The sequence below is a fragment of the Amblyraja radiata genome, chromosome 10, assembly GCF_010909765.2.
Source record: "Amblyraja radiata isolate CabotCenter1 chromosome 10, sAmbRad1.1.pri, whole genome shotgun sequence".
Lineage (NCBI taxonomy): Eukaryota > Metazoa > Chordata > Chondrichthyes > Rajiformes > Rajidae > Amblyraja > Amblyraja radiata.
Genome location: NC_045965.1, coordinates 29,722,697 through 29,748,077, shown reverse-complemented (window position 1 = coordinate 29,748,077; position 25,381 = coordinate 29,722,697). Strand labels below are relative to the sequence as shown.

Sequence of the window (25,381 nt, the reverse complement as noted above, 5' to 3'; positions counted from 1 at the left end):
CTACTTCAAGGAAGGCTGAGAGGGATTTATTTTCCAGTTACGTACTTCACAGGTATTCTATCTTTGCCAGAGCATTGAACTTAATAAAATGAATCATACTTAAAATATTCTTCTTTATTTGCGCCACATTAACATAGTCCTTGCCCTAATGTTGTTGATGTGCCTTGATACATGTATCCTTTGGAATAATAAAGTACCGTGGAGATACAAGGAACAGCAATTTCTGGTTTACAAGTAAAGACACAAAGTGCTGGAGGAACTCAGCGGGTCGGGTAGCATCTCTGGAGAAAATGGATAGGTGACATTTCGGGTCAGGACCCTTCTTCAGGCTGAAGGGCCTATTTCTGCTCCATATCTCTAGAGTCTAAAGTCAAGTGTACGGATTCCCTCCAGGTGCCCATGTTTCCAGGCATGGAAATCACTATCAAAACATGGGGGAGGGGGGGGACACAATTTCTTGGCGGCCGCAGGCGCATGCGCACACTACACACACGCACGTGCTCGCATGCGAACACAAGCGAGGCTTCGGCCGTGGGCCCTGTGGACGGTAACATTGGAAGCTGACCTGGTTGGTGACTGACTCCGAACTCCAGCAACAGCATCTTCGTCCGCTTGAATCGGCCCGTTCGTGGGGTTTTTATCGGCCGGCGGGGGCTTCAACATCGGAAGCCTCGATCGCCTCGATGCAGCAGTTTGATATTAAGCTGCGCCGGGCATTGAAAGGCCGATTCAGCCCTTAGAAAGCGGCTGATAAAATCCGGATTACAAAACATGGGGGGGATTGTCCCCCACCTCTCAAAACATGGAGGGGACGTGCCCCCCTGCCCCCTGCCCCCCGCCAGGATTTCCGCCCATGCAGATTTCCTCCCTATACCCAAGCTATGTGGGTTAGTAGGTTAATAGATCTTTGTAAATTGTCCCAAGTGTGGTAGAAGCTGAGGGGGTTGATGGGAATAAAATGGGAGTGTAGGATGAATGTGCAAGGGTGGTTGTTAGTCAGTATGGACTCAGTTGTCCAAACAACCTGGACTGTATGACTATCTCAACACAGCTCCGGGTGTATGCAGCCATCTTTGCTTAGTCCTACATCTTGAACACTTACAGCTCATTTTCAAGACATGTTTCTCATTTCTCCCCAATAAGCTCCCACTCTCTGGAGATGAAGTGGCAATGTCCAGATTCTAGGTGCGCTCATCGGATCCAGAGCCTATCAATCTTTGCTATAAAAATATCAGACGTCTTGGCCTCCATGGTCATCTGTGGTGGAATTCTCTGCCACAGAAGGCAGTGGAGGCAAATTCACTGGATGTATTCAAGAGAGATTTAGATATAGCTCTTAGGACTGGTAGACACAAAATGCTGGAGTAGCGGGACAGGCAGCATCTCTGGAGAGTAGGAATGGGTGACATTTCGGGTCAAGACCCTTCTTCAGACTAATTCTTAGGACTAACGGAATCAAGGGATATGGAGAAAAGGCAGGAATGGGGTACTGATTTTAGATTTTGGATGATCAGCTATGATCATATTGAATGGCGGTGCTGGCTCGAAGGGCCGAATGTCCATGGGTGAGCAAAGAGGAAGATGGCTGGACTTTATTGCCTTCCCTCACAGTGGGAAACATTGATTCTGCTGTGTGGGGATGTCTATGTTAAATTCTACTATGTGTTGTGTTCCTTTTTTATTCCTACACCTAGTTTCTATGTTTCTATAGATTCACCACCCACTGGCTGAAGAAATTCGTCCTCATTTCCATTCTAAAGTTACGTCCTTTTATTTTGAGGCTGTGCCCTCTGGTCTAAGACTTTCCCCTTTACTGGAAGGTTCCTTTCCACGTCCACTCTATCTGGGCCTTATAAGTCCTCCTCAGAATTGCCTGCCTCATTCCTTTCATTCTGAGGCTATGGCCTCTGGTCCTAGACTCTCCCACTAGTGGAAACATCCTCTCCACATCCACTCTATCCAGGCCTTTCACTATTTAGTAAGTCAAGTAAAGGTACTGTTGGGAGGTTCATAAAAAACAGCTGAAAGGAAGCAGGCAAAGTTTGCAACATAGCAATGGGTGATAATCACTGCAGCAGGAGTGAAGTGTGAAGAAAGATGACGATGCAAATTTACTAACCTTCGTAAGGATCTCCTTTGAAAAACGGCGCAGAAAATGCTTTGAACAGCTGAAAGAAAGATGAAACAAAACTGTAACAAAGGCAGTGACTGGAAGCAATGGAACAGTATTATATCAGTAGCAAACTGTTACAGCATAGCAACTCAACTGTAAACAAAAGCAATGCATTGTTGAATGTCAGGTCATTTCCCAAAGGTCTGGTGACATCCTGAGTTAAATACTAGCTCAACTTACCCTCATGGATGAAACAACAGTAAAGATGAGATTTGTCACATTAGGACTGGTGCATCCTATACTACCTGCCGATACTGAATGTGCCGTTTTACTGAATGATGGATGCAGCAAAGAAACAGGCACTTCAGCCCACCGAGTCCGCGCCCACCAGCGAACCCCGCGCACTAGCACTATCCTACACACTAGGGACAATTTACAATTTTTACTGAAGTCAATTAACCTACAAACTGGTATGAATTTGGAGCGTGGGAGGAAACCAGAGCACCTGGAGAAAACCCATGTGGTCACAGGGAGAACGTACAAACTCCTTACAGGCAGCACCCGTAGTCAGAATCACCCGGGTCTATGGCTCTGCAAGGTAACAACTCTACCACTGCGCCATTGTGCTGCCCTTGTACAATATACTTGTACTTCCAGGTGGAAACCTGTTCTGTCAATTTTTAAATCTGCAAACACACAATTCACAGACCACACAAGAGCAAGAGGTTCGGTGAGATTCCCAAGTTGCAGCCAAATTTTCATTCCAGCACAACAGGGCGCTCCGCAGGAACTATTCAGAACATTTGCTCATTACTTTGCTGGATTTAAGTAATAAAAACAAAATGGTCATTATTCAGAATAATCACATCTAGCAGTCAAATTACTAATGGGGAAAGCTGGAAGAGTGACGGAATGAGGTGATAAACAGAGTTAATTCAAGGCAATATTTTAACTGCTGAACATTGAGGGTTTAGCATTGCTCTAACAGACTATTCCCTACTGAGTGGAAATATGGGGTTGGCTGAGTTTCAGAAGTCAAGCTGAGCCTTTTGCGCTGTGTGTGAAGAATGTATCTGCATAGTTGAAAACTCTCCTGCTGGCAACTGAGGAGATAGTGATGGTTGCAGTCATCTTGTCCTTAACTTTGATCACCACAGCAGGGTTGTAGCACCCTTCAATGTACACTGTTTCTGCAGCCCAAAGACAGCGGGACCTTGCCCAAAGGCTCATTGGGACCTGGAAACTGCCTGAAGGCTCATCGGTTCCTTTTCTCCAGAGATACTGCCTGACCCGCTGAGTTACTTCAGCATTTTGTGTCTCTCTTTTGTGTAAACCAGCATCTGCAGTCCCTTCCTACACATTTTAGCACTATCCCCTGTACGTGGTGTCACAGGTAAATGCTTGGGTAAAGGAAGCATTTGGTACATTGTCCTTCATCAGTCATATATACTGTAAAAACAAAACATTGCAGACGCAGGTTTACACCAAAGATAGATACAAAGTATTGGAGTAACTCAACGGGTCAGGTAGCATCTCTCGAGAAAAAGGATGGGTGACGTTTTGGGTTGGGACACTTCTTCAGACTCAGAAGGGTCCCGACCCAAAACATCACCCAATCTTTTTCTCCAGAGATGCTGCCTGACCCACTAAGTTACTCCAGCACTTTGTATCCATCTACTGAGTATAGAAGTTGGGACATTAGGTGACAGTTATACAAGATGTTGATGAGGCTGCATTTGGAGTGCTGCATTCAGTTTTTGCTGATCCTGCTATAAGAAGGATACATTTATGCTGGAAAGAGTGTATGAGATGATTTACAAGGATATTGCCAGGACTTGAGGGGCTGAGATATAGGGAGTGGTTGGGCAGGCTAGGTTTTTATTCCCTGCAGAACAGGAGGCTGAGGGGAAAACTTACAAAGGTATTTTTTGCAGCAATACATAGAGGTACCTACTAGAGGAGGGGCAGTGCTGGACCTCCTGTTAGGAAATGAGACGGGACAGGTGGCGGAGGTATGCGTTGGGGAGCACTTCGTGTCCAGTGATCACAATACCATTAGTTTCAATATAATTATGGAGAAGGTCAGAACTGGACCTAGGGTTGAGATTTTTGATTGGAGAAAGGCTAACTTTGATGAGATGTGAGATGATTTAAAAGGAGTGGACTGGGACATTTTGTTTTATGGGAAAGATGTAGAAGAGAAATGGTGGACATTTAAAGGGGAAATTTTAAGAGTACAGAATCTTTATGTTCCTGTTCGGTTGAAAGGAAACAGTAAAAATTGGAAAGAGCCCTGGTTTTCAAGGGAAATTGGACATCTTGTTCGGAAAAAGAGGGAGATCTACAATAATTATAGGCAGCATGAAGTAAATGAGGTGCTTGTGGAGTATAAGGAATGTAAAAAGAATCTTAAGAAAGAAATTGGAAAAGCTAAAAGAAGATATGAGGTTGCTTTGGCAAGTAAGGTGAAAGTAAATCCAAAGGGTTTCTACAGCTATATTAATAGCAAAAGGATAACGAGGGATAAAATTGATCCATTGGAGAAACAGAGTGGGCAGCTATCTGCAGAGCCAAAAGAGATGGGGGAGATATTGAACAATTTCTTTTCTTCGGTATTCACCAAGGAGAAGGATATTGAATTATGTGAGGTAAGGGAAACGAGTAGAGTAGTTATGGATACTATGAGTTTCAAAGTAAAAGAAGTACTGACACTTTTGAAAAATATAAAAGTGGATAAGTCTCCAGGTCCTGACAGGAGACTTATAGCCGGGGCTATGACAGAAATATTTCAAATGTCATTAGAAACGGGAATAGTCCCCGAGGATTGGAGTACTGCGCATGTTGTTCCATTGTTTAAAAAGGGTTCTAAGAGTAAACCTAGCAATTATAGACCTGTTAGTTTGACTTCAGTGGTGGGCAAATTAATGGAAAAGATACTTAGAGATAATATATATAAACATCTGGATAAACAGGGTCTGATTAGGAACAGTCAACATGGATTTGTGCCTGGAAAGTCATGTTTGACTAATCTTCTTGAATTTTTTGAAGAGGTTACTAGGGAAATTGACGAGGGTAAAGCAGTGGATGTTGTCTATATGGACTTTAGTAAGGCCTTTGACAAGGTTCCTCATGGAAGGTTGGTTAAGAAGGTTAACCTGTTGGGTATAAATGCAGGAATAGCAAGATGGATTCAGCAGTGGCTGAATGGGAGAAGCCAGAGGGTAATGGTGGATGGCTGTTTGTCGGGTTGGAGGCAGGTGACTAGTGGGGTGCCTCAGGGATCTGCGTTGGGTCCTTTGTTGTTTGTCATGTACGTCAATGATCTGGATGAAGGGGTGGTAAATTGGATTAGTAAGTATGCAGATGATACCAAGATAGGGGGTGTTGTGGATAATGAAGAGGATTTCCAACGTCTACAGAGTGATTTAGGCCATTTGGAAAAATGGGCTGAAAGATGGCAGATGGAGTTTAATGCTGATAAATGTGAGGTGTTACACCTTGGCAGGACAAATCAAAATAGGACGTACATGATAAATGGTAGGGAATTGAAGGATACAGTTGAACAGAGGGATCTGGGAATAACCGTGCATAGTTCCTTGAAGGTGGAATCTCATATAGATAGGGTGGTAAAGAAAGCTTTTGGTATGCTAGCCTTTATAAATCAGAGCATTGAGTATAGAAGCTGGGATGTAATGTTAAAATTGTACAAGGCATTGGTGAGACCAAATCTGGAGTATGGTGTACAATTTTGGTCGCCCAATTATAGGAAGGATGTCAACAAAATAGAGAGAGTACAGAGGAGATTTACTAGAATGTTGCCTGGGTTTCAACAACTAAGTTACAGAGATAGGTTGAATAAGTTAGGTCTTTATTCTCTGGAGCGCAGAAGGTTAAGGGGGGACTTGATAGAGGTCTTTAAAATGATGAGAGGGATAGACAGAGTTGATGTGATCAAGCTTTTCCCTTTGAGAATAGGGAAGATTCAAACAAGAGGACATGACTTCAGAATTAAGGGACAGAATTTTAGGGGTAATATGAGGGGGAACTTCTTTACTCAGAGAGTGGTAGCAGTGTGGAATGAGCTTCCAGTGGAAGTGGTGGCGGCAGGTTCGTTGGTATCATTTAAAAATAAATTGGATAGGCATATGGATGAGAAGGGAATGGAGGGTTATGGTATGAGTGCAGGCAGGTGGGACTAAGGGAAAAAAGTTGTTCGGCACGGACTTGTAGGGCCGAGATGGCCTGTTTCCGTGCTGTAATTGTTATATGGTTATATGGTTGTATGGTTATATAAAATAATGAGGGGAATAGATAAAGTGAAGGCACAGTCTTTTACCCAGAATAGGGGAATCAAAAACCAGAGACCATATGTTTAAGTTGAGAAATGTAATAGGAATCTGAAGGGCAACTTTTTCACTCAGTGGGTGGTGTGTATGTGGGATGAGCTGCCGGTGGAGGTCGTTAGGCAGGTACTTTAACAGCATTTAAAAGTCACTTGGACAGGTACATGGATAAGAAAGGTTTTGAGATATATGGGCCAAATGAGGCAAATGGAACTGGCTTAGATGGGGCATCTTGGTCGGTTGGGCGAGGGGTCTATGTCCGTACTGTGCAAGTCTATGACTAATTTAGCACCAGTTTTTACATTGGGTTTATGGGTCATTATCAACAAGTTTAGTTTAGCTGAAGAATGTTTGGACTCAAACCTACGACATCAATTCCTCTGACACTTGCAGAATCATATCCCCTTTTACTTTCTATTAATAACAGTGCTTGTAAATCAATACTGCAACAAACGTACCTTTATCGTGGGATATGACTTCACATCAAACCTCAGACACAGTTGCCTATTCCTCACGTTGGCACAGTTGACGACAGCTAGGCCCACCGCCGGCCTCCACTCTGATAAAAGAGTCAAGAGTGTTTTACTGTCATACGTATGTCCCAAAATAGAACAATGAAATTCTTACTTGCTGCAGCACAACAGATATAAAACCAATAAACAATTTTAAAAAGTTCACTATATATATATATTTAAAAATACAAAAAATAAATAGACAATAATAGTGCAAAAATAATGCCCCAGGGCCAATGTAGAGTTGCTGCATTACAGCGCCAGATACCCAGGTTCGCTTCTGGCTATGGGTACCGTCTGTACGGAGTTTGTATGTTCACCTCGTGACCACAAGGGTTTTCTCTGGGTGCTCCGGTTTCCTCTAACACTCCAAAGACATTCATATTTTTATAGGTAATTAGCTTCGGTAAAAAAATAGTAAATTGTACCTAGCGTGTTGGATAGTGCAAGTGATCACTGGTCGGCTTGGACCGAGTGGGCCGAAAGGCCTGTTTCTGCACTGTATATCTAAACTAAGTCTATATAATTCAGAGCCGATTTGGAGGTTGTAGTGTTTGAATAGCCTGACGGTTGTAGGGAAGAAGCTGTCCCTGGACGTTGCAGTGTACAGGCTCCTTTACCTTCTTACCAATGGAAGGAGGGAAATGAGTGCATGACCAGGGTGGTGTGAGACTCTGATGATGCTGGCTGCCTTTTTGAGGCAGCGACATTTAGAACGGAGACGAGGAAACACTTTTTCTCACAGAGAGTTGTGAGTCTGTGGAATTCTCTGCCTCAGTGGGCGGTGGAGGCCGGTTCTCTGGATATTTTCAAGAGAGGGCTCTTAAAGATAGGGATATGGGGAGATGGCAGGATTGGGGTACTGATTGGAGATGATCAGCCATGATCACATTGAATGGCATTGTTGGCTCGAAGGGCCGAATGGTCTACTCCAGCACCTATTGTCTATTGTCTTATAGATCCTTTGAGAACACTCGGATGAACAGGTTTTCAGAGGAACAAGGGCAAATGAAGGGCATTAGTAGGTAAGACCAAGTAGGTAATGGCCGCTCCAATGAGTTAATCTCAGTTCCTATCTCACCAGCACATTGCTGCCCAGCACAATATGCCTTGTAGGTCTTTTATGCCTGAAACTTTATTTCATGAGGCAATCAAATGCAAGATTCTCTCTTTCATCTTCCCCATGGATGATGAGGCAGAGACGCAGATGCGATCAGTCAGTGTTTGAGGTCTGGTTACTTGCTCTTTCCAACCAGTCGAAGCACGATGCATGTAAAATCTGCCAGGCAAAAGCTAGACTGTCCCATTTGTTTCACCCATGGCTTTGTTTTAGTCTCTTAAGCATCCCATGGTTTAACTATCACATGATAAGTTGTCACTTCTTATCTCTGATGGTTTGGTGGAGCTGCTGCCTCATGGTGCCGGAGACCCAAGTACAATCCTGGCTATGGGTGCTGTCTGTGTGTGTGAAGTTTGCACATTCACCCTGTGAATGCATGGGTTTCCTCCAGGGGCTCTGGTTTCCTCCCACATCCAAAATATGCCCGGGAGCGTTGGTTAGCCAACCTGTGTAAATTGTCCCTAGTGTGTGGCATGTGGGAAAGTGGAATAACAGAGAACTTGTGTGAACGTGTGATTGATGGTCAGTGTGGGTTCAGTGGATGTTCAATGTTTCCATTCTGTATCTCTAACTAAACTGATTTAAACTAATTGTTCACCAATGGTAGCCATGGTTTCACCAGTCTTAAGCCCTGGTCTTTTGTTCTTAAACATCTTCATCACTTTCCTCTTTTAGACGCCCCTCTTTGCCCATCCTTTTGATTTTCTGCTCCGTTATTGCCTTGTGCTGCTCAGAGGCAAATCTACTTTGCTTAATGTCATTCTTTGGAATGTTTATGCTACATAAATGGAAATTGTTGGTGAAGTATTGGTGCCACTTGTAGTTGTAAGGACAGACGTGATCTATCACTAAAAGATCAGTTACTGCATAGTAGTGAAGATCCGTAAATATTAAAGGACTTAGTGAAGGATAGTACTGAGGTAAAAGATGTATAAAGAATGGCAGAGCAGATATTGAAGGGTTGAATACAACATAGAACAGGCCCACACATACACAGGTCATTTGGCCCACAATGTCTGTGCCAAACATGAAGCCAAGACCATAACTTATCTGCCTGCACATAACCCATATCCCTCCATTCCCTGCATATCCATGTGCCTATGCAAAAGTTTCTTGAATGCCACTGTTGTATCTGCCTCCACCATCATCTCCAGCAATGCATTCCGGGCAAAAACTATTTTATCAAAAACTGTGTAAAAACTATTGCCCCGCACATCTCCTTTAAACTTTGTCCCTCTCAATTTAAAGCTATGCCTTCTTGTATTTGATACTTCCATCCCGGGGAAAAGGTTCTGGATGTCTACATGGATAGCTTCAAGCACATTTAAAAGAATAAATGTAAAATACCACACGGTGGAGCTCTTAGTTTAGTTTATGTTTAGGTATACAACACCATCACTCTTTTTTGTACAACCAGCACAGAATTCTCTAGTCAATACATTCTGCGTTCATAAAAAAGGAACAAGGAATTGCAGAAGCAAGGAACTACAGATGTTGGTTTAGAAAAAGAAAGACACAAAGTGCTGGAGCAACTCAGCAGGTCAGGCAGCATCCCTGGAGAATGTGGATACGTGACGTTTCAGGTTGGGCCTCTTCTTCAGACACTTGGTCTAGAACTAGGCCTGGAATCCAGGTGAGTTGATGGACCTGGCCTGCTGGTGACTGGGTGAGTGGGTGAGTGGCGAAGATCGGCGGAGTCAGTGGTCACGCCCTGCAGGCGACTAGAGTGCAGGTAACGGCCTGCGGTGGAGGTGGTAGCAGTGGCAGGCACGGCCTGAAAGCGGCCGAAGAAGCTGTGTGGGCCAGCGGAGATGGCAGAAGGTCTGGCCTGGAGGTGGCACATGAGGGGGTGGCGTGGGCATCCGGAGCTGAAGCAACGGGGAAGTGGCATGCCAGAGGTGGCATCAACACCTGGGTTGGAACCTGACCTCAGACCTCTGTTTGTACATTCTTGTTATGACCACGTGCATTTCTCCTGGGTTCTCCGGTTTCCATATCCCAAAGATGTGCGAGTTTGTAGATTAGTTGATCTCTGTAAAATTGCCCGTAATGTGTAGGGAATGGATGCGTCAGTGGGATAACATAGAACGAGTGCAAACAGGTGATCGATGGTTGACGTGGAGTTAGTGGTCCAAATGTCCCATTTCATTTCTGCATTGCTAAACTATTTGTAGCAGGAGCAGGCCACTCGAAGGTAGACAAAAGTGCTGGAGAAACTCAGCGGGTGCAGCATCATCTGTGGAGCGAAGGAAATTAGGCAACGTTTCGGGCCACTGAGTTTCTCCAGCACTTTTGTCTACCTTCGATTTTCCAGCATCTGCAGTTCCTTCTTAAACACTCGGCCTCTAGAGCCTGCTCCGCCTTTCAATACGATCATGGCCTCATGTCCATTGTCCCATCAGCTCCCATAACTCTTTGACTTGCTTGTAGTCCAAATGTAGACCTCTCTCCACCTGGTGTTGGCAAAGAGCCCAAATTTTAAACAATTGTATTTTAAATGAGAAGCATCGTACTAGAAGAGAGAGAAAAAAGAGACTGAGAAACTAAATACACACGAGTGCACGAGAAAATAGGAGCAGGAGTATGCTGCCAGGCATCTCAAACCTGCACTGCCATTCAATATGTTCTGCTGGATTCCACTGATTTAACATTCCTCTTCAGATCCCTCACTATCTCCAGATTCTTATGAATAAACCCTGCAAATATAGAGGCTAGAATCCCATTTGTCTTTGTGATCGCCCTGTGTACTAGTCCAGGACATCCACTGTTCTCATCTCTTCCTAATTAAAAATTACTCTTTCCTATCCTTTTCAGCTCCAAAATGTCTCATATGCATCTCCAATTTTTCCATAAATAGCTACAATATTTTTCCAATCTAAAGAAACAATTTCTGAAACAGATTCATCTGTGTTATCAGCTACTTCCTTTAAAACCCACCTTGACCTTCGCAATTGTCACTCTTTGGCATCATTATTTCCTTCAGTACTGTTATAGAGCTGACAAAACATCCTTTCTAGCTTGGCTGTGAAACCTAGTGATAGTCATGCAAACAAATACTGGGTCACTCTTCCATATTTTGTTGTCTGGAGGAAAAGGAACCAATTTGTTCAGTGTCTTCTGAATGTCTGAGTTCTGGTTTCATCGTAGAACATGGAACATAGAACAGTGCCACACAGGAGCAGGCCCACAATACCTGCACTGAACATGATACCAAGATAAATCGATCCTATCTGCCTGTCCCTTTATTCCCTGTATATCCATGTGCCTTTCCAAAAGCACATGGATCGTATCTGCCTCCTCCACCACCACCACTGGCAGCAAATTCCAGGCAAAAAAACCTATCCCTCTCACCTTAGAATTATGCTCTCCAGTATTTGATATTTCCACCCTGGGAAAAGGATTCTGATTGTCTACCCTCTCTGCTCCTCCTCTAATAATTTCAAATACTTCTATCAGTTCTCCCCTCAACCTCTGGCGTTGCAGAATAAACCATTCAAGTCTGTCCAGCCTCTCATCATCGCTACTATCCTCTAATCTGATCATCATTCCGGTATCCTCCCCAATCTTTCATGTAGTTACCCCAGTGTCTCTAGATCCTACTTGGAATATTGATGATTGGTTATCAGTCACCTCGGCAATAATAGTTAAATATTATTCTCCCCAGGTTACTGCAAGGTTCTTTTACTGTGAATATTATTCATGTCAGAAATGCGACCGGGTGGGTTTTCTCCGGCTGCTCCGGTATCTTCCGCATTCCAAATATGTACAAGTTTGTAGGTTAATTGGCTTCTGTGAGTTGTCCCTAGCGTGTGGGATAGAATGGATGATCGTTCATCAGCTCGGTCTGGATGGGCTGAAGGGCCTGTTTCCACACTGTACCTGTAAACTAAACCAAGATGGAAACTCCATGCACTGTCCCTGAAGTCAGGATGGAACCCTGGGAGCACACCTCCAGCTGTAAATTGGTTATGACGTTCATGCCCGTCACACTTAGGAAACCTGAACGGAAACCTCGGGAGACTTTGCGCCCCACCCAAGGTTTCCGTGCGATTCCCGGAGGTTTTTGTCAGTCTCCCTACCTGCAACCTCCGGGAACCGCACGGAAACCTTGGGTGGGGCGCAAAGTCTCCAGAGGTTTCCGTTCAGGTTTCCTAAGTGGGACAGGGGCATAATGCATCCATTTTTGCCATTATTCTTTGCAAGGACATCTTGTCCTGGCCATCACACTATCTACTCAGCCTCAAAAATCACAGTTCCTTCCATCTGCCCATACAAACTCTTGCATCAAGCTCCCTAAAAAAACCCACTCTTGCTTAAAGCTCAATGAACAGGGAAGAAACTTTGGAGCGGAAGTGACAGCGTCTCTCTGAAGAAAGCAAAACCACAGTCCACCATCAAATCAGCTTCAATAGAAAAACTTTCAAAACCGGGGAAGCCAGAGGGATTTAGGATTGCTCGTTTATTAGGGCTATCAAAGGGGAAGTTGCTCAATACAGAGACAGAAGGCCTGCAAGTTCTGAACTCATATTAGAGAGGTTTGCACAAGGACAATTCATCAGAACATTTTAATTGTGTGCTGTTCCGTTGGCTCCATTACATGAAGAATGCGGAGGCTTTGGAGAGGATTCAGAAGAGTTTTACCAGAATTGGGGTTACTTGTTACAAGGAGAGGTTGACCAACTTGGATTATTTCCTCTGGAACGGTGGAGGTTGAGGGGTATCAGAAGTATATAATATTATGAGAAGCATAGATAAACAGTCAGAACCTTTTTCAAGGATGAAAATATCAAAGACTAGAAGGCATAGCTTTAGGGTGTGAAGGGCAAAGTTTAAAGGAGATATGCGGGACATTTTAAACAGAGAGAGAGGTGGGTGCCTGGAACGTACTGCCAGGAGTTGTGGTATTAGTGACATTCAACAAGCTTTTAGATCGGCACATGGATATTCTGGGAATAGAGGGATATGGATCACGTGCAGGCTGAGGAGATTAGGTTATCTTGGTATCATGTTCAGCACAGTTTGGGCTGAAGAGACTGTTCCTGTGTCTCAATGTTCTATGCTCTATGTTCATATTCCACTGCCATTGGAAGGAAATGTCCTAATCTATGCAAGTAAACAAGGAACATAAAAGGGGGGGGAGGGAGAAGGGGGGGGGAGGGAGAAAGGGGGGAGGAGGGAGAAAGGGGGGGGAGGGAGGGGGAAAGGGGGAGGGAGAAAGGGGGGAGGGGAGAAGGGGGGGGAGGGGAGAAGGGGGGGGAGGGGAGAAGGGGGGGAGGGGAGAAGGGGGGGAGGGGGAGAAGGGGGGGGGAGGGGAGAGGGGGGGGGGGAGAAGGGGGGGGGAGGGAGAAGGGGGGGGAGGGAGAAGGGGAGGGAGGGAGAAGGGGAGGGAGAAAGGGGGAGGGAGAAAGGGGGGGAGGGGAGAAGGGGGGGGAGGGAGAGTGGGGGGGAGGGAAGAAGGGGGAGGGAGGGAGAAGGGGGCGGGAGGGAGAAGGGGGAGGGAGGGAGAAGGGGGAGGGAGGGAGAAGGGGGAGGGAGGGAGAAGGGGGGGGAAGGGAGAAGGGAGAAGGGGGAGGGAGGGAGAAGGGGGGGGAGGGAGAAGGGGGGGAGGGAGAAGGGGGGGGAGGGAGAAGGGGGGGGAGAAGGGGGGGAGGGAGAAGGGGGGGGAGAAGGGGGGAGAGGGGAAAGGGGGAGAGGGGAAAGGGGGAGAGGGGAAAGGGGGAGAGGGGAAAGGGGGAGAGGGGAAAGGGGGAGAGGGAAAAGGGGAGAGGGAAAAGGGGGAGAGGGAAAAGGGGGAGAGGGAAAAGGGGGAGAGGGAAAAGGGGGAGAGGGAAAAGGGGGAGAGGGAAAAGGGGGAGAGGGGAAAGGGGAGAGGGGAAAGGGGGAGAGGGGAAAGGGGGAGAGGGGAAAGGAGAGGGAGAGATACTTGAAATTAGAGAAATCAAAATTCATATAGCTGGGTTGTAAGCTGCCCAAGTGAAATATGAGGTGGTGTTCCCCCAAATTGCATTCCCTCTCTCTCCATCCCTCTCCACTTTGTTCTGTACCTTTTTATACCTCGAGTTTTCCTCGCCCGACTCTCAGTTCTAAAGAAACATCGCCTATTCCTTTTCTCTAGAGATGCTGTCTGGCCATTGAGCTCCTCCAGCATTTTGTTTCAATCTTTGGTGCAAACCAGCATCTGCAGTTCCTTCCTATATGTGACCAATATTGGCCACATCTTTGCTAATGGAGTGAGATAGTCTATCACACCAAAGGCAATTTGAATAGTTGGGGATACATTGTCTATCTAAAACCATTCCTCACCTGTGTCAATGTATTACCTGCCAGGCTTTGCTCCAGCCCTCCAATCTTCCAGCTTTCTCTCCCCACCCTACAATCAATCTGAAGAAGGGTCTGGACCGAAAGCGTCACCTATCTGTGAATCACCCAGAGAAAACCCACACGGTCACAGGGAGAATGCACAAACTCCACACGGACAGCACCCATAGTCTAGATTGAACCCAGGTCTCTGGTGCTCCAATGCAGCAACTCCACCACTGCACCCTGCTGTTATTGCGTAGTTAGTTGATGTGCCTATCAACTCAAACTCCAGAAGGAGGTAAAACAAAAAATGCATTGTGCAATATTGGCCTAAAAATGAAAGGAATAGCAATAGGCAATATTTCTTGTTGTTTACAGGCTTCCTAGTCAACTACCAAAACTAACATTGCATTTATTCCGACATCTCCCCTTATCTTTTCAGCCTTCAATGCTTATCATATGATTAGCAGGACAATGTAATAAAATTTGAGCCTGGTTTAGATCAATTTATTTCTCTGTTACAGTTTGTAAATCAATCTATTTGCGGATGCATGATTATAACACAGGACGTGACTCAACGGCATCTGGTTATAATGGGAAAGTGGTACGTGACTATGAGACAGCAGCAGAGACCTGGGTTCAATTCCGACTACGGGCGCTGTCTGTACGGAGTTTGTACATTGTCCATGTACCCTCATTGTACCCTTCCACCTATATCCCTCCATCCAGCTTTACATTTCACTCCTCTTTTTTCTCTTGTCTTCTTTTCACCTCTAGCCTTTGTCACTATCTCCTCTCATCTGTGCACCGTGGCTCAGTGGAGCACCGGTAGAGTTGCTGCCTTAAGGGGCTGTCCCACTGTACGAGCTAATTCAAGAGTTCTCCCGAGTTTCCCCGATTCGAACTCGGAGAATTACGGTAATAGCCGCTCGTAGGTACTCTGGGCTCTCGTGGACATTTTTCAACATGTTGAAAAATCTTCACGAGTCTTCACAAGCTTATCGCGTTTCCCGAGTACCTGCCGTTAGCGATACGAGCCGCTAAGAGACGTCCAGAGCTACGTACATTCTACCTGTTTCTAAGAGTTTGATTTTTTTTTAAAAACTCGGGTGGTCTTGAATTAGCTCGTACAATGGGACAGCCCCTTTATAGCGCCAGAGAGGCAGGTTCAATCCTGACCGCAGGCGCTGTCCGTACGGAGTTTGAACATTTTCACTGTGACCACATGGGCTTTCTCCGGGTGCCCCAATTTCATCCAACACTCCAAAGACTTTTGAGTTTACTTGGCTTCTGTAAATTGTCCCTAGTGTGCAGGATGGAACAGCATAGAGCGGACTCGATGGGCCAGGGGGAGTTTCCACACTGGATCTCTAAACTAAACTAAACACAGTAGAAAGCATTCTGTCATGATGCATCACAACTTTATTTGGCAACTGTTTTGTCCAAAGCTGCACAAAATTGCAGAGTTGTGGGTGTAGCCCAGTCCATCAAACAAGTATAGATTGGAAAAAGCCAAACGCTGAGAATTAAATAGAGAGACAATTCCAGGAATGCAGCTCTGAAAATTAATGTTAGAACAGAACCCCTTTAGTGCAATTTAATTGGGATAGTAAAGCGAGATAGTTTAAAAATAAAAGGACGGCCCAATGGCGCTGATGGTAGAGCTGCTGCCTCACAACTTCAGAGATCCTGGTTCGATCCTGACCTTGGGTGCTGTTTATGGGGAGTATGAACGTTCTCCGTGTGAATGGCCTGATTGTATTCATGTATTGTCTTTCTGCTGACTGGTTAGCACACAACAAAAGCTTTTCACTGTACCTCAGTACATGTGACAATAAACTAAACTGAACCGAAAGTAAACTAAACTGACTGCATGACTTAGTTTCCTCCTGGGTGCTCCGGCTTCCCCCCACATACCAAACACGTACGGGTTTGCAGGTTAATTGGCCTTTGTAAATTGCCCCTAGTGTGTAGAGAGTGGATGTGAAAGCGGAATTACATAGAACTAGTGTGAACAGGTGAGTGATGGCCAGCATAGACTGAGCTGGCCGAGGGGCCAGTTTCCATGTTGTATCTTTCAATTCGATTCAATCCCATCTCCCTACTTCTCAGCCTTGTAAATCTAGCAACAGTGCCATTAGTAACAATCAGGTTATGCTAAACCAGGCGCAAAAAAATCATTTAAGAGCCATTTATTTTAGAAGCAAGCAGCAGCAAAGGACACACGCAGCTAAAGCCACAATAAAGCCACAATCACAACAGCAGGAAGTCTCTCATAAGAAAACGTGCAAATTGCAGAAATGAGAACAGCTGCAAGGTTACATAGAAACATGGAAAATATCTGTTATAACATTAATTTTCAGAGCTACATAGACAAACATAGAAAATAGCTGCAATGTAGGCCATTCGGCTCTTTGAGCCAGCACCGCCATTCAATATGATCAGGGCTGATCATCCAAAATCAGTACCCCGTTCTGGCTTTCCCCCCCATATCCCTTGATTCCCTTAGCCCTAAGAACTAAATCTAACTCTTTCTTGAAAACTATTTTAAAACAGGAAGAAGTTTGGTTAGAAGTCAAAACTGAGAATTAAGGAACTTAGTTTGCATGATGGTAACTTCCATTTCTGATCATTGCTGTGGCTTAAAGTTCCAATTGAAAAACTGAGTGTTTCCTCTGTTCTGATGCTTATTAAAACCATATCCAAGATCTGATGACATGTTTTAATGTTGAGATTTATTCTTTCTCCCTTCAGCTTAAAGGCAGCTCAGAGGCACTGCTGGTAGAACCGCCACCTCACAGCGCCAGAGACCCAGGTTCGACCCTGACTATGGGTGCTGTCTGTATGGAGTTTGCATGTTCTCCCTGCGACGACATGGGTTTCTTCAAGGCGCTTTGGTTTCTTCCCACATCCCAAAGTTGTAGGGGCTTGTAGGTTGACTGGTCTCTGTAAATTGCCATCCTGTATGGAGGGAGTCGGTGAACATGTGGGATAATGTAAAACCAGTGTGAACGGGTCAGTGTAAGCTAGTCCCAGCTGCCCAGGTTTGGTCTATATCCCTCTAAACCTTCCCTATCTATGTACCTTTCCAAGTGTCTTTTAAATATGTAAGAAGGAACTGCAGATGCTAGTTTATACCGAAGATAGACACAAAGTGCAGAAGTAACTCAACGGGTCAGGCATCATCTCTGGAGAAAAACATTAAAATGTTGTTATTGTGCCTGCCTCAACCACTTCCTCTAGCAGCTCGTTGCATGTTACCCAGTGTGAACTAATCTATCACAGTATTCTCTGCAGGAGCTGCCGACAAGAACCATTAACTTGTCTGCCCAGAATGCCTAATTTAGACATTTCATTAATTCATGGAGTTTGTGATTTAGTACTAGCTGGTCAGTAAGATTCAGATATTCACAAACCGGACATGTCCTGTCCTTACCTTCGCTGGAATAATAGTCATTTCATTGTATTATAGTTTATTGTATATTTATTTTTTGTGTTGTATTTAATGGGCCTTTAAAACTGAAGTAAGAATTGTATTGTACTGGCCCCAGTGCAAGCAACAAACATTCTTGACTTCATTTAGAGTCACAAAATTGTAAAGTGTAGAAACAGGCCTTTTGGCTCAACTTGTCTATGCCAGCCAAGATGCCCCAACCATGATAGCACCATTTGCAACTTGTCCATGCCAGCCAAGATAGCACCATTTGCAACTTGTCCATGCCAGCCAAGATAGCACCATTTGCAACTTGTCCATGCCAGCCAAGATGCCCCAACCAAGATAGCACCATTTGCAACTTGCCTTCATACTTGACTTCTGTACCCTTGACAGACAGATTGTATTGCTGAATGAGCCCAATAGCATTATTATTTGTGTGATAATGGAGGCTCATTAGATTACAGTGGTTGGCGATTTTCTGTCTCATTCTCCTCTTACTTTGTGGAGTCACAATAAGGTGTGCAAAAATAATAGAGCCAGATCTGGCTGTGGATTCCTTCCATAGATGTTACTTGACCCAAGATAGACACAAAAAGCTGGAGTAACTCAATGGAACAGGCAGCATCTCTGAGGAGAAAGAATGGGTGACGTTTCAGGTCGAGACAGAACTGCTGAGTTATGCCAGCACTCTGGGTTTTACTCAAGTTACCAGCATCTGCAGGTCCTTGTGAGTAACTTGGTTGTACTTGGTAGTGACAGCCAAGAGCAATTGGAGAATATTCCTCTACATGGTCATACACATGGACACACACACACACATCATTATTAATGACATGCTTGAACAAAGACAGGGAAATTAAGATGAAATAGAGCTTTTAATAGGAGTTTAGACAAAAGGGCAGATGCTGAATTATTCTTGTTTAATTTGCACAAAGTGCATTAAACAAGACTAGAGAGTGGAGTGTTTCCTTTGGGTGCTCCTGTTTCTTAGAGACATTGAGTCGTACTGTGTGGAAACAGGCTCTTCTGCCCAACTTGCCTAATCCAACCAATATGTCCCATCTACACTAGTCCCACTTGCCTAGGGATGGACTCTAAACCCATCCTATCCATATACCAAACCTATCCTATCCATATCCAGGTGTTTCCTCCCACATCTCAATGTAGATTTCTAGGTTAATTGCTGCTAGTGAGTAGAGAATGGATGAGAACATGCAATAACATAGAACTAGTGTGAATGGGTGGTTGACAGTCAACGTGGAATCAGTGGATGAAGGACCTGCTGTATCGTTCAATTAATGATGTTAAACTTGTCAAGCTGGAAAGGCTGCAAAAAAGAGTTATGAGGATGTTGCCAGGACTCGAAGGCCTGAGGTATAGGGAGAAGTTGAGCAGGCTAGGACTCCTTGGAGCACAGGTGGATGAGGGGTGAATTTATAGAGGTTTACAAAAGCACAAGAGGAATAGATTGGGTACACCCACTGAATCTCTTGCCCAGAGTAGGGGAATCAAAAACAAGAGGACATGGGTTTATGATGAGGGGGGAAAACATTTAATAGGAACCCTTGGAATAATCTTTTCACACAAAGGGTGGTGGGTGTATGGAACGAGCTGCCGGAATAGATAGTTGAGGCAGGTACTATCACAATGTTTAAGACACATTTAGACAGGCACATGAATAGGACAGATTTAAGGGGATATTGAATAAATGCAGAATGGTGGGAATAGTGTAGATGGGACACATTGGTTGATGTGGGCAAGTTGAGCTGAAGGGCCTGTTTCCACACTGCATAACTCTATCTATGACTCTAATTAATCATGTAGTCCCATTTCACTGTAGCACATGACAATAAGAATAAACTAAAACATCTCTGAAAACTGGAGCAAATGTAGGCCAAATTGACAATACGATGAAAGAATGGGTCGACTGGGCTTGTATTCACTGGAATTTAGAAGGATGAGAGGGCATCGCATAGAAACAAAATTCTTAAAGGATTGATCAGGCTGGATGCAGGAAAAAAATTACCGATGTTGGGGGAATCCAGAACCAGGGGTCACAGTTTAAGAATAAGGGGTAGGCCATTTAGGACTGAGATGAGGAAAACAAATTTTCACCCAGAGAGTCGTGAATCGGTGGAATTCTCTGCCACAGAAGGCAGTGGAGGTCAATTCACTGGATGTTTTTAAGAGAAAGTTAGATTTAACCCTTGGGGCTAAAGGAATCAAGGGATATGGGGAAAAAGCAGGAATGGGGTACTGATTTTCGATGATCAGCCATGATCATATTGACTGGCGGTGCAGGCTTGAAAGGCCGAATGGCCTACTCCTGCAACTATTTTTCTATGTTTCAATTTCTGTACGCATCTGAACAGAAGTAGCTTCAGTCAGAGCCAGCTAACCTCGCAACCACGAGGAACTTGTGTACAAACCCCTCGGACTGTTTACTCAAGGAATGTATCTAAAACAAAACAGATGACCTCCTGACATAATGTAGATGGAGTGACGCATAAAAATTGCCCTGAAATTGGCAATATCAGAATTTTCTGCATTATGTCCAATCACAGATTTTAAGTAAAACAAAGACAGTGCTATCTCTGAGTCCCTCATTCTGAAAAAATTGTTAGGTTCTGTTCTGGAGCTTCAGCTATTTACACAGCTGGGAGAGTTTCTGGTTCTGAATCTCTTTGGCAAACAAGTTTTGCCGTAAGCAACGACGACTTGTGCAGGGATTAAAATGAAGACTGGAATGTGTTGTGACGGCATTTGTTTGGTGGTTAATGAGAGACAGAAGCTGTCAGAGTCTTCTGCTTGCAGTTAACTGTTCACAGCTGAGGCTGAGAGGTGATAACACGCTGCGAATCACACAGGTTGTCATCGTTTGTTGCTGTCAAATACCACACATAGGTGGCAAATAACTTTTCCAAAGCATTTACGTCTATGCAAATTCTCCAAGGAGTGTCAAACAAATCCTATATATGGTACCTGCAAGACTGCTTTAGAACTTAAGATTCAAATCATGAACCATATGAACATTAAATTCTCAAATTTCAGGCAACTAACCTACAAACAACGCCCTTGCCTCTCCCCCACTCCCCTCTCTTCTCTGTGTCCGACATTGATTCTCCCTTTCCCCTTCTTCCCCCCCCCCCCCTCACCTCCCCACTTCCACCTGCATCCTCAATGACTTCCGTTTTCCAGGCCCCCACTCCCTCATCTTTACCATGGGTGTCCAGTCACTCTACACCTCCATCCCCCACCAGGAGGGTCTTAAAACAGTTTCTTCCTAATCCGCAGAACCGGCCAATTTTCGTCTACCAATACTCTTCTCCGCCTAGCAGAGCTGGTCCTTACCCTCAGCAACTTCTCTTTCAGCTCCTCCCACTTCCTCCAAATCCAAGGCGTAGCAATGGGCACTCGCATGGTGCAGGTGTACACTGGCCCTATCCCCGAACTCTACCTCCGCTAGATTGATGCCTACATTGGTGCTACCTCCTGCACCCATGCAGAACTCACTGACTTCATCAACTTCATCACTAATATCCATCCTGCACTCAAATTCACTTGGACCATCTCCGACATGTCCCTACCGTTTCTAGATCTCACAGTCTCAATCACAGGAAACAGACTATTGACCGACATCTACTACAAACCCACTGACTCCAATAGCTATTTTGACTGCACTTCTTCCCTCCCTGCTTCCTGTAAAGACTATTCCCTACTCCCAATTCCTCCGTCTATGCTGCATCTGTGCCCAGGATGAGGTGTTCCAAACCAGGGCATTGGAGATGTCCTCATTCTTTACGAAACGGGGGTTCTCCTCTTCCATTATAGATGAGGCTCTCACTAGGGTCACCTCGATATCCCGCAGCTCCGCTCTTGCTCCCCCTCCCCCCATTCGTAACAAGGACAGACCCTCTGACATCAGTCTGAAGAAGGGTCTCGACCCAAAACGTCACCCATTCCTTCTCTCCAGAGATGCTACCTGATCCGCTGAGTTACTCCAGCGTTTTGTGTCCACCTATCACTTACCAGACTTTGGCCTGTCCCCACTTCTCTTCCAGTTACCAGAACCAGACTTCTGAAGAAGGGTCCCAACCCAAATCGTCACCTTTCCACGTTCTCGAGAGATGAGTTCTCCTACCCAATGAGTTACTCCAGCACTTTACGTCTTTTAATGTAATCAGGCATCTGCCGTTCCTTCTTTCTGCAAAATACTAATCCTAACTTGTCAATGCGACACTGCAGCCCACCTCTTGCACTACCATGGACATGGTTTTGTTTCCATTTTTGCACTAATGACTTGTTTCTTTTGCACAGACTTCTTTCTTTAAGAAGCGTTGTGGGCAATTTATGTATAATTCATTTTGGTATATGTATCTGAGTCGATGTGCCTGTGATACTGCTGCAAACACAGTTTTCTTGGTACCCGTGCCTCTCTATCCTTGTGCATATGGCAATAAACTTGGTTTGATCTGATTTGATGTGTAGGTAGGAACTGCACATGTTGGCATACACGGATAAGACACAAAATGCTGGAGTAACTCAGCGGGTCAGGCAGCATCTCTGGAGAAAAATAATTTGCGACGTTTCAGGACGAGACCCTTCTTCAGACTGAGAGGTGCCGGCTCTGATTTGTTCTGTACCTTTTCACACCTCTAGTTTCCCTCTCGCCTGACTCCCAGTCTGAAGAAGGGTCTCAACCCAAAACGCCACCTATTCCTTTTCTCCAGAGATGTTGCCTGACCCACTCAGTTACTCCAGCATTTTGTGTCTATCTTGACCTAAATTTACTTAATCTCTGTGCAATAATTATCAAGATCATGCTCCCAATGTTGACATCAAATACAGCCTAGAACCTAAGTACACACTGCACTGTTTGTTCATCCTTTACAGAAGCACTTCTTAAAGATAATAGTGAACGTGCAACTTAGCTCGTGAATATTATACGGTTGATAAGTGATACCTACCCTTTAACTCAAGTTAAATATGCATATCCTTGGTAGACACAAGTGCTGAAGTAAGGGTCAGGCAGCATCACATTGCGGGTCAGAACCCTTCTTCAGATGTTTCAAGTTCCGACCTGAAATGTCACCTGTCCCTTTTCTCCAAAGATGCTGCATGCCCTGCTGAGTTACTCCAGCATTTTGCGTCTAACAGCATCTGCAATTCCTTCCTACACATTGCAGTGAAAAACAGCATCTGCAGTTCCTTCCTACACATGCACATTGATGGTGTGTACCCAAGGCATCCTGCAGAGAAAGCTTTTAATTGTCACTGTGAGGTTGCTGTTGACTTGGCCAAATGCTGTATGAAGAAGGGTCCTGACCCAAAACTATAGGAGCAAAGAGGACCGTCTACAGTTGTACAGGGCTGTAGTGAGACCACACCTGGAGTATTGTGTGCAGTTTTGGTCTCCAAATTTGAGGAAGGACATTCTTGCTATTGAGGGAGTGCAGCGTAGGTTCACGAGGTTAATTCCCGGGATGGCGGGACTTTCATATGTTGAAATAATGGAGCGACTGGGCTTGTATACACTGGAATTTAGAAGGATGAGAGGGTATCTTATTGAAATATATAAGATTATTAAGGGTTTGGACACGCTAGAGGCAGGAAACATGTTCCCGATGTTGGGGGAGTCTAGAACCAGGGGCCACAGTTTAAGAATAAGGGGTAGTCCATTCAGAATGGAGATGAGGAAAACCTTTTTCACCCAGAGAGTTGTGAATCTGTGGAATTCTCTGCCTCAGAAAGCAGTGGAGGCCAATTCTCTGGATGCTTTCAAGAGAGAGTTAGATAGAGCTCTTAAAGATAGCGGAGTCAAGGGATATGGGGAGAAGGCAGGAACGGGGTACTGATTGTAGATGATCAACCGTGATCACGGTGAATGGCGGTACTGGCTCGAAGGGCCAAATGACCTATTCCTGCACCTATTGTCTATTGTCTAAAATGTTTCCTATCCATCTTCTCCAGAGATGCTATCTGACCTGCTGAGTTACTCCAATATTTTGTGTCTATCTTCTGTATAAAGACACATGAAGTGATGAATTGAGGATATCATCCAACTTTTTTTGTGTTTCACATCCACAGCAGTGAATAGTTCCCTTGTCAGGAAAGGCACTATTGGATGAGAAAGCAAACCAATGGTCTGTCAATCATTTCAGATGAACAAGGTTCCCTTCTTCCCTTCTGAAGAAAAAAAAGCTCTTCCAGCTTTCTCTCTCTCTTCCCCACCCGCTCCCCACTCAGTCTGAAGAAAGGTACCGACCCAAAACATCTCCTATCATGATAGAAACATAGAACATAGAAAATAGGTGCAGGAGTAGGCCATTCGGCCCTTCGAGCCTGCCCCGCCATTCAATATGATCATGGCTGATCATCCAACTCAGTATCCTGTACCTGCCTTCTCTCCATACCCCCTGATCCCCTTAGCCACAAGGGCCACATCTAACACCCTCTTAAATATAGCCAATGAACTGGCCTCAACTACCTTCTGTGGCAGAGAATTCCAGAGATTCACCACTCTCTGTGTGAAAAATGTTTTTCTCATCTCGGTCCTAAAAGACTTCCCCCTTATCCTTAAACTGTGACCCCTTGTTCTGGACTTCCCAACATCGGGAACAATCTTCCTGCATCTAGCCTGTCCAACCCCTTAATAATTTTGTACGTTTCTATAGAGATGCTGCCTGACCCCCGTTACTCCAGCACTTTGTGTTCCTTGAAGAATATATTTGTTGGTACCTGAGACAACTGTTTTACTTCAATACATCCGATTCATTAAATCTCCACTTGTATAACTTCACTTCAACTTATTTTACTGAACATAACTTTGTAAAAGTTAGGCTACTGTGTCTGACTACATATCAGTATCTACTTTTCAAAATATTCTACGTGAAATTGGACATATCCCCTGGACTCTGTGCAATTTTTCTTTTCCTACTTTGGCAAAGCTCCACATCAATACTTTTCTCATTAGCCATAGATAGTTATCAGTGTTATTTTTAGTATAAATTGTTACAGCCTTTCCACACAGTTTAATAGGATCCTGAAGGGCAACTTTTTCAGAGGGCAGTGGGTACATGGAATGAGCTGCCAGAGGAGGTAGTTGAGGCAGGTACTATGACAACATTTATAAGACATTTGGATAGATACGTGGACAGGAAAGGTCAAGCATCAAGAATGTTTATTGTCATATGTCCCAAAAGGGAACACTGAAATTCTTACTTGCAGCAGCACACAGATATTAAACATAGTACTCTGTAAACTGTTGAGGGATATGGGCCAATTGCAGACAGATGGGGCATTTTGGTCAGCATGGGCAAGATGGGTGGAAGTATCAGTTTCTGTGCTCTATTCAACCAATGATTCAATGATACTTTATCCAATGATTATTTTAGTCATATGTGCCTAGGTAGTGAAATGCTTTGTTTTGCATACAACCCAATAAAATCATATAGCAGACCTCACAGGGACCTCATCTGCCAGCTCATGACCCATACCCATGTATGTATCAAAAATACTTGTAAACACCACTGCTATAGCTACAACCACCACTGCCTC

The 25,381-nt window shown here is 44.6% G+C and overlaps 1 protein-coding gene across 1 annotated transcript in view; it reads right to left on the bottom strand.

Moving 5' to 3' along the window:
• Positions 1-25,381, bottom strand: part of qsox1 (quiescin sulfhydryl oxidase 1) — a 58,842-nt gene that overhangs the window by 23,234 nt on the left and 10,227 nt on the right. The window contains exons 2-3 of the mRNA XM_033028429.1: positions 6,915-7,015; positions 2,120-2,168 (exon numbers count right to left, since the gene is read on the bottom strand). Of these exons, the coding sequence (XP_032884320.1) occupies positions 2,120-2,168; positions 6,915-7,015 (150 nt within the window). The remainder of the gene's footprint in view (positions 1-2,119; positions 2,169-6,914; positions 7,016-25,381) is intronic.